The following is a 10,333-nucleotide window of genomic DNA, read 5'->3' on the forward strand; positions in this document are numbered from 1 at the left end:
AGCTGTTGGTGTGCCACGATCTGACCTATGTTTTAAAAAATCTTCTTGGCATGGAGTTAAGGGGACGTCATCAAGACTGGAAGTAGGGCCCAGCAGATATCACAGTGAGCAAACTGGCCGGGTGGGACCTGGGGCCAACCAGAAATGGCAGGCGCTGTCTGAGGGAGCCGCCTGGTGGCTCAGCCAGTCGGGCCCAGGTAGAGGTGTGGGCCCATGATGTGAGTTCTTGGTGGAGAGGCAAGAACACAGTCTCTGGAACCAGCCAGTGATCTGTTCCCTCTCTAGGCACACAAAGCACACTGATTTCTAGGCACCAGGCACCAGGTTTGGATTCTGGTTCCACCAGAGAGTTGGGTGACCTGATCAAGTCCCTCAGTGCTCAGAGGCCAGGCTTCCTGGTCTGTCAGTGGGGAGAGACAGCATTGCTGAGAGGATTAAAGGACAGATAGGGTGCGAAGCACACTCATTAAAGGGTGCTCCGAGCTCCCCTCTCCCTGTGCCACAGGCTGACTCCACCCCAGGCCTGGTCATTTAATCCACTGCCCCTCCTTCCCTGTATCACGTGCTTCCCTCCTGACTAGCTTCAGGGAGAGAGCTATTGCTCACCTCCTCCTGGGCCCAGGGTCACACCCCCTGGGGTGGGGGACAGGGCCTCATAGACCCCATCCCAGTCCTGCATTGTTGTTACCCTCTCTACTCTGCCCTGCTCTGCCCACCCATCAGCCTGCCCTGGTCAGAGGCTCCCTCCAGATCTGCTCTGCTCCTGAATCACTCTGGGAATTTAGCCCTGGCTCCTTTCTCTCCCTCCCTCCCTCTGTTGCAGCAGTGGAAAGGCTGAGGCCTGGTGGTTCTGCACCACCCTTGGGCTCAACTCCAGGCTTCTCCGAGGCTTCCAGACCACACGTGGTCTAGCTCTCGCTCACCCCTGCACGCTCATCTCCCTTCTTCTCTCCACCCTGCTCCAGACCCCTGACCTCCTGTCAGTTCCCTGCCCATCTCTTTCCCAACTCAGGTTCTGAAGTATTACTTCCTAGCTGTCTGACCTTGGACAAAACTCTTTCCCCACTCTGCACCTGTTTTCTCAGCAATAAAATGGGTTGGCTATCCCAAACTGAGGGTCAGGAAGAAGGACAGCCCTTAACCCTTTATCTGGCCCAGAGTGGGCATGGACGGCTACAGTTTTTCATTTCACCAAGGCCATCGCATGCAGATGGTCCCCCTTTGTCCCAGCCACATTACTGTTGAGGACTCGAACAGCATGTTCCCTTCTCTTCTGTCTCCCTGCAGGACACTTTCGTGGAACTCTATGGGAACAATGCAGCAGCCGAGAGCCGGAAGGGCCAGGAGCGCTTCAACCGCTGGTTCCTGACGGGCATGACTGTGGCTGGCGTGCTTCTTCTGGGCTCGCTCTTCAGTCGGAAATGACCAGACACTGACTACCCATTCACCCGCCCACCGCCATCCTGCCCTCACCACAGCCCTCCGTCCAGCCACCGTCGCCACCTGGAGAACCACTACATGCAGCCCACGGCCACCCACACATCACAGGGTTGGGCCTAGACCTGGTCCCCTCATTTAGTTTTCTAGAATTTACCATGCTTCTGTGAAAGCCGCCTTCCCCGACACCTCAGTTCTCCCGGCCTCAAAACCCACAAAATTTCCCCAGATTCTGTCCCGTGGAAGCTGACAGGTTTGGGGGGATTGTGACTGGGGGCTGCAGTGCCCTGCCTGATTGGTGGAACCCCTTGCCCCCTTAGCCTCACTGAGGATGCTTTCCTGCCAGGGAGCTGGAAAATTTTCTGACCCTTTTCCCCAGAAAGAGAGACTAGATTGCCTTCATTTTGATGTTTGTGGCCTCGGAATTGATCATTTCCTGTCTCTCCCTCCTCCCGGACCTGGGCTCCCCTTCCATTTATCCCCACCCTCCAAGAGCCGCTTAGGGGCCACTTCTGACTAATTAGGGATTCAGGCTGCTTGGGATACAGAAACAAGGACCAGGACCCCCTCCCCACCTCTGGCCTGGCCAAAGTCCCTACCCTCAATCCCAGTGTCCTAGAGGCCTCTGGCTAGAGGCCAGCCCCACCTGGGATGGGGGAGCTGTAGCTGCAGGAGGCACCCCATGCCCAAGCTTGGGTGGCCCTTGCAGTTGAGCACCACCCCAGTTCCCTTCCCCTTCCCCGGCTCCCATGACCACGACTGAGGGACCGACTGGGCCCAAGATAGGTGCCCCAGAGCTGTTTATGGCCTCAGCTGCCTCGCTTCCTGCAAGGAGATCGTCCTGTGGCACCTTTGCCTTGGGCTGCTGCCCATGGGGTTCAGGGGCCTCTGCCCAGAGGTGAGGGGGAGCCACGGGGAACAGCTGTGGGAGCCCTGGGGTCTTCCCTACCTCAGGCAGGAAGGGCAGGAAAGAGAGCCTTGTGCGTGGGGTGGAGGTAGGGCTGGCTGGAGGGGCCAGTCCTGTCTGGCCTGATCGATTTGTGCCCCACCCCCGTTCAGCCTGGGCAGCCGGGCTGCCAAGGTCAGGGTGGCCTGGCCAGGAGCTCTTCAGGCCTCCCTCTCTCCTCTGCTCCACCCATGGCCTGTCTCATCCCTGGGGATCCTGGCCTAGCCCTGGCCACCCCGGGCTCTCTGCTGTACATATTTGAGACTAATTTTTATTCCTTGTGAAGATGATATACTATTTTTGTTAAGCGTGTCTGTATTTATGTGTGAGGAGCTGCTGGCTTGCTGTGCGTGTGCACGTGGAGAGCTGGTGCCCAGAGATTGAACGGCCTGATGCTCCCTCCCCTGCCGTGGTCCGGGGAAGCCAGCCGGGGGTCCTGGCTCCTGAGGGGCACCTGTCCCTCCCCCAACCCCCACCCCACACTTGTTCCAGCTCTTTGAAATTGTGTGAAAGTGAAATTCAGTAATAAACTGTGTTGACTTGGTGAGCAAAGGGCCTGGGCTCTTGTGTGCTCTGGGACAGGGAAAGGAGGGGATGCTTGGCTGGCAGGGGGGCTGCAGGAGAGCTGGGTACCGGTGCTGGCTCTGCTGCTCTCTGGGGAGGACGTTGGACAAGTCTCTTCCTCCCTCTGGGCCTGAATTTCTCCACCTGTACACTGGGTTTTTATTGAGCACCTGCTGTGTGCTGGGCATTGGGGCTGTGTATTAACAGGACAGACACAGTCCCAGCCCTCAGGAGCTGACATTCTAGTGGGAGAAACAGTCAAATGGCCACTTGGCAAGTGTTTACTGAGCCCTGCTCTGTGCAGGCACAGTCCTAGGCACTGGGGATCCTGCAGGGAACAAAGCCCTTGCCTTTATGGAGCTTCCATTCTGGTCGGGGAGACAGCCAGACGAATACAAGGATGGCTGGCTGTTGCAGGGCAAAAGTGGAAACAGGATGACCCTGAGGAAGTATGGCAAGACATGAAGGACTTAGTGGGGAAGGAGGTAAGAAGGGGTCAGACTTGAGATACCATTTTAAAGATAATCCCACAAGATCAGCTGATGTATTGGAGAGAGCTCTAGGAAGAAAGAGGAACCAAGGGTGATTTTGAGGTTTTGAAATAATGGTATTATTATAATCACAAAATGAAGCACACATCTGAGGCCAGTGCAACACAAGAGGCTCATAGTGAGTGCTCTAACAGCATTTAATACGGAACCTGAGCCTGTCTGGGAGTCAGGGAGGGCTTCCTGGAGGAAGTGCTATCACAGCCAGGGCCTGAAGAATCTATAAGAGCTATCCAAAAGAAGCAGGGAGGCAAGAAGAGTGGTCCTGGTGAAGAAGAAGCAAATGCACAGGATGAGCAAGAGTTTTCTCCGGGTTGAAGAACAGTTGCTGTGTCTGGAGGCTCCTGGGTCAATATGATGCCAGACAGGTGGAATGAGGGGACTGTACTTGGTCCTGAGGGCAGTGAGAGCCAGAGAGAGGTTGTCAGGGAGTGCTACACCACTTAGAGCCCCCAAAGCACCCTCTGGCTGCTATGTGGAGAAGGTTCTGGAGGGGGAGCAGAGTGGAGAAGCCATGGTTTGGTTAACACTCCAGTTCTGAGAGTGGACAGGCCAGGGGTGTATCCTGGGTCGCCATTCCTGGTCTTTGGGCAAGTTACCTAGCCTCTCTATGCCCTAGTTTTCCCATCTATGAAATGGGTAAGATAGCAGTACCCATCTCAAGCGATTGTGGTTAAAATTGAGTAAGATAACCTAACGAAGACTGGAAGTTGAGGGGGGAGGCATCAATGACCTCGCCATCAAGCAGACCCCCAAGAGGAAGAAGGAGGTGCTCCACACGGAGCTCCACGTGGCTGTACCCGGAGGTCGGGGAAGGGCCTGGGAAAGGGAGCAGGACTCCAGAGGCAGGAGCTCCGGCCGGGGGGCGGGCCTGGAGGCGGGGGACCTGCCTCGGGTGCTCCTCCCTGCCCGCTTCCAGGAGCGAGCTTGACTGCCCCCTGGTGGCCGGGGGCTGCCAGCTGAAAGCCGCTCCAACCCCAGATGCCCTTGCGCGTGCCCACGACCTGTGTCTCCCGCCTGACCAGCTTTCCGTGGCGTCCTCCATCCTCTGTCCTGCTCACCAGAAGGACGTCTACACTACCACCCCTTAGGTACCGGATTCACAGCTTGCCACGGCTGTCTCAGGGCTCAAGGTCACCATTCTCCAAAGCCTGCAGGCTCCCGCCACCTCTAGGCCCATGACGCTGGCCCCCATCCCTTACCCTAGCCACTCAAGTCCCCTCCCCAGTTTCTTGAGATCCTTCCAGAAACGTCTTTTCACATAATACATAAATATAAATATATTCTGATCCTTTTTTTTTCAAAAATGGTAACAGATACACTGTGCCTTGCTTTTCCCACCTATAGTGTATCTTATAGAAGTTTCCATGTTCATACACGAATCTCCCACTGTTGTGCAGCTTCAACAGTTAACTCATGGCAGATTCATTCTTTTTTCTAGCCATGTAATATTCCACATTTTTTTAACCAGACCTTGAACTCAGTTTAAGATTCCAACCTTAAACATGCCATGGCACACACACAAAATACTGGAAATGCACACTGAGGAAAAGCTGGAAGTGGTTTTGGACTGTCTGTATGGGTCCTAGGGAAAAATTCATTCCATTTCTATATATTTTTATGATGAGAGATGAAATACAACATATTTCATCAGATATGAAGAATTAACTTTGATTAATATATCTAAATACACTTTAAATTTTTTTCCTTGAGACACTTGATCTTGTTCCTATGAACACAACTTTTTTATATGAGGTTTTATGATCAAAATGGTTTACACAGTTCCTGATCAAAGTTTATTAACAATGATCTCTTCAAATTCTTGGTAGTCAGCATTGACAAGACTTTGTAACCTCAAGTAGGTGACAAAAGAAAATGTTAAGCCATTCCAGAACTTACAGTTGAAATTATATTTTAATGTTTTAATAGTTTTTCCCTTTCTTTAATTGACAAGTACAGTGTTGTAATCAAGTGGATTTCGAATCCAAATGAACTTTTTCATTTTGGGTATTTTAAAGTAATTGTGAGTTCCAGAGCACAGGAAATGACCTAGAGCTTTCAAACTCTTTTTCTTTTTTTTTTGAGAAAATTATATAACTGTTATTAAAACGGAACAAGGCTGTATAGCACAAAGCAAGAGAGGGGAGGCAGGAAGGCAAGGAAAGGAAAGCACATTCTAGGCCAATTTACTTATGAACATGCAAGCCAAAGTTCTAAGTATAATATTAACAAATGGAATCTAACAACATATAAAAAGAATAATAGTTCATGACCTAGTAGGGTTTATTCCAGGTAAACAAGATTGACTCAATATAGGAAATCTTTCGATGTAATTCATTGTACCGTAACATTCACAAAGAAAATCCTTACGGTATTTCAGTAGATGTTAAAATAGTATTTTGTAAAATTCACACCTATTTATGATTTTTAAAAAACCTTTTAGCAAGCCAAGGGTTTAAAGTTAGCTTTCACCCTTCTGAATTCCATAAAAGTTTAAGGTAATGATTGTGTGCATTGCTTGTGCAATTTTTAAAAATTAACAAGTTTTTCACGAAAATCAGCAACTTATATCATGATCAAATTCATTACATAATATCCAGCTCTCCATTTTTCTATCTCCACCATCACAGCCTTTGTCATGAGGTAAAAAAAAAAAAAAACCAAGAACTTTTTCTTAATATATAGACAATAATAGAAACAAACATATATGATCCCTACAAGTTTGTGCTCTTTGATGTTTAATAAATATCCGTGCACTAATGTTAGAATTCAGGGCATATGGAGTATTAATTCCCTCCTAAATTATATGGAGTATAATTCCCTCTTAAATTATTATCCCATTTCAGTAGGTTCACACGTGGATAATTAGCTTGAATAATTTCATGATAACCTTGCGAATTCTTATGACTTTAAATGGTCTTACTACAGAATTTTAAGAAGTCAGTCTTAAAGTTTGAGGAAGTCAAACACTAAGGTACCGAGAATAGGGACATAAAGAAAACGGTCTTCTACGAATAAAAGTTTAAAATATATAACATAATGTAGCGGCCTGGCCTGCTACATTTGTCTTACACGTTTTACATGGTTTGTAAATTTGTTACTGAGTGGGAAATGACCAGTGCCCGCATCAGCTTGGCTTAAGTTGCACTGGTGTGAAAAATACTGCCCCCAAACCCCAACCCCCTACACCCCACCAAGCAAAACAACTGTGTTCTGTCCAATTGCACTGTAAAAACAATAACAATAAAAACAATGGTAAGGCCCTTATTTGCAAACTATTTATGTGGTGGGGCATCCCCCAGCAGCTAGTTGGCCATCCTTTTTAGGAACATCAGTCTCTCCTAGGCTTCGTGCCAAGCTCCCTGGGCACCTGGAAAGCAAACTTCTCCAGTGGCTCCATGGACTTTGTGGAGGGTCCTTGTGGAGGGTGGGTGGCCCTCCTAGATGGGTGGCCACATGCTGTGCAGGTGATCACTGCAGTTAGGTATCCAGGAAGGAAGAGCCCAAACTTGGCCATGCTTAGCTCATCCTGGTGGAACAGTGGGGGCCGCAGGAGAGACAGGCTGTGTAGTGGTTAGTAGCTGGACTCTGAAACCAGACTTCCAGGGCTAGCTGGGTGCCCTGGGACAAGTGACTTAACCTCTCTGTGCCTGAGTTTCTTCACCTGTAGAATGGGAATGATAACTATACCTACCTGATGGGTGGTTATGCAGATTTAATGCTAATTTTATGCTTGTAAAGTGCTTAAGAAGGGTTTCTGGCACCATAAATATTACACAAACTTCATCAGTCTATGCTGTCAGACCTCCCACCCCTCACCACCAGTACTCTGGGGACGCCTGAGGTGGCTAGTCTGGGGGCTATTTCTAACCTTATTATGGATACCCCCCAAATGCAAAGCCTAAAATAAGGATTCAGGTATAAGTAGTTTAAAAGGTGATCCCAGGGTAGTGGGGACAGTGAGTCAGGGAAGGACAGGAAGTCAACAGAGGATGCAATGATGAGTAACCTGCCAACTCAGACAATGGGGCTCCTTCCCAGGGGATCCTTGAAAGACCCGTGGAACATTCTAGGGGAAAGAACACGAGGTATTTATACACTAACTCCCATCCCTCATCAGCTGAGGGCTGCTCCTAGGTCATTTCTCCTCAGTATTTGGCACTTCCTTCCTGCCAAGCATAAACCTATGGTCAAGGAGGCACAGGCACCTGTTTCTTTTTTTTTTTTTTTTGCGGTACGCGGGCCTCTCACTGTTGTGGCCTTTCCCGTTGCGGAGCACAGGCTCCGGACGCGCAGGCTCAGCGGCCATGGCTCACGGGCCCAGCCGCTCTGCGGCATGTGGGATCTTCCCTGACCGGGGCACGAACCCGTGTCCCCTGCATCGGCAGGCGGACTCTCAACCACTGCGCCACCAGGGAAGCCCAGGCACCTGTTTCTTGAGTGAGAACTGTCCACCAAAGCTGCATCTGACCTTCGAGGGTGTTCTGAAGGCACATGGTGGGGGTACCATCACATCTACCACAACTTATGAAACTTAGTAGCATATCAGTTGGGAAATTCTGCTTGAGGGAGGAACAGTTGGTGGTTAGCCACTTTGCTAATCCAAACAATATGCAATAAAGAACCTCACTGATCCATCATTTTGCACACACGTGTGTGTATCCACAGGATATTCGTAGAAGTAGAATTGCTGGGCCATTTGTCATTTGGAAGGGGATGCCCAAAACCGGAATCCTGTGAAACTGCCTGTCTCCTGCACACTTGCCAACATCCATGTTAACACTCTTTGACCTCTGACAATCTGGCTGATGAAAAAATAGTATCCCATACTTTAAAATTTCATTTTCAAACCTCTAATTGAGATTGGCATCTTTCAATAAGTTGAAAGCCATCTGTACCCCTAATAAGTTAATGAATCTACACAATGACCAACGAAGGCTGCCAATGGCACACAAGGACAGTGAGGCAGCATGTGCCTCCTGGCAAAAGAACACCCATGAAATACGCTTGCCAGGGAGGGATAAACTGGGAGATTGGGATTGACATATACACACTACTAAATATAAAACAAATAACTAATAATAACCTACTGTGTAGCACAGGGAACTCTACTCAGTACTCTGTAATGGTCTATAAGGGAAAAGAATCTAAAAAAGGGTGGACCTATGTATATCTATAACTGATTCACTTTGCTGTCCACCTGAAATTAACAACACTGTAAATCAATTATACTCCAATAAAAATTTTTTAAAAAAAGAAAAAGAAAGAAAGTCGGTCCCAAAAGGGTACATACAGTATGATTCCATTTATGGAACAATCTTGACAGGACAAAATTAGAAAAGAAGACCAAATGAGTAGTTGCCAGAGTTAGCAGGGGCTTGGGAGGGAGAGAAGTGGGCGTGGCTAGAAAGGAATCTTTGTGGCGATGGAAATGTTCTGTACCTGACTGCGTCCATGTCCATATCCTGGTTGTGATTTTTTATTTTATAAGACATTACCGTTGGGAGAAGCTAGGTGAAGGGTAGATGGGATCCCTCTGTATTATTTCTTAGAGCTGCATGTGAACCTACAATTATCCCAAAATAAAAAGTTTAATTTAAAAAAAAAAAAAGAAATACTCTTGCCAAAAAGTCAAATCTGCATCTGACCAAAGCCTCTAAATGTGACCACCATTGATGGAAAATGCAGGGGACAGAAGGACACAATAAATGATACATGGGAATGCAATCAGTAAAATGCAAACTGGGGGAAACTCCTCAGGACAGATGACCCCCCTCTGTACTTCCATGTCTGGGAAGATGGCTAAGTAAAACTAAAATCCCTGGACATTGTATATGCAACAAGCATAAGAAAACTGAAAGGTAAAGAGAAGGCAGGCTGCACGGGGACCTCAGGACCTGAGGAACAACACGGTGGTGAGTTCCCTAGTTTTTCCTCTCTGCCTCAGAGACCCCAGACTTGGGGCCAAAGAAGCTGGAGTGGGCTACCCAAAAAAGCCAATGGGCACAGAACAGAAAAAACAGCCCCAACCAAAGCCGGCTCTCTCTATTCAAAGGATTAGGAAAGGATCATCCTAGCAGGACAGAAAAGTTTTAGACAATAACAGCTCTACTCCAGCCAAATACCACTAAAAAAACTATGAAGACTATGGCCAGCCACATCAGCAAAGGCTGAGTGGGGAGCCTAGGCTTCCACCCTGATTCAAGGTGCCCTGACCCCACTCCCACCAATGTGGGGTGTTGTGAGATTAGGCCAAGGGAGCCAGGACTTTCATCTCTGCTGGCCAGTTAATGAGCCCTCTCCTGCTACACCTTCTCCCCACAATGTCAGTGGAGACCACATTGGGAGCCTGGAATTCCACCCCTACCTGGCAATAATGAAAGTGGGTAAAGAGACATAAAGAAAGGTAAGCTTTCTACACTTCACTCAAATGGGGAAAATGATAACATCAGTAGACTGTGACAAATTATGTATATGTAATGTAATACCCACAGTAACCACTAAAAAAGCTGTACTTGAAAACACTATAGATAAATTAAAATGGAGTTCTAGAAAACAATCTTCAAATAACCCACAGGAAGGCAGAAAAAAGAAAACAGGGAAATGAGTAACAAAGAGAACACACAGAAAGAAAATTAGGAGATATGTCTTAACGTATCAATAGTTATATTAAGTATAACGGTCTAAATATACCAATTAAAAGACAAATATTGGCAGAGTAAATTTACAAAACCAACTATATGTTGTCTATAAGAAATCCTTTCAAAATATATAGGCAGGGACTTCCCTGGTGGCGCAGTGGTTAAGAATCCGCCTGCCAATGCAGGGGACACGGGTT

General features: G+C 48.1%; 1 protein-coding gene across 5 annotated transcripts in view; it reads left to right on the plus strand.

The window, feature by feature from the left end:
• BCL2L1 (BCL2 like 1) overlaps window positions 1-2,929 on the plus strand; it is a 52,188-nt gene extending 49,259 nt beyond the window's left edge. For all 5 annotated transcript variants that reach the window (XM_060031087.1, XM_060031083.1, XM_060031085.1 and 2 more), the window contains exon 3: window positions 1,288-2,929. In XM_060031087.1, the coding sequence (XP_059887070.1) occupies window positions 1,288-1,425 (138 nt within the window). In that variant the 3' untranslated portion in view covers window positions 1,426-2,929. The remainder of the gene's footprint in view (window positions 1-1,287) is intronic.
• The last annotated feature ends 7,404 nt before the right edge of the window (window positions 2,930-10,333 follow it).

The sequence above is a fragment of the Delphinus delphis genome, chromosome 15 (genome assembly GCF_949987515.2).
Source record: "Delphinus delphis chromosome 15, mDelDel1.2, whole genome shotgun sequence".
Classification (NCBI taxonomy): domain Eukaryota; kingdom Metazoa; phylum Chordata; class Mammalia; order Artiodactyla; family Delphinidae; genus Delphinus; species Delphinus delphis.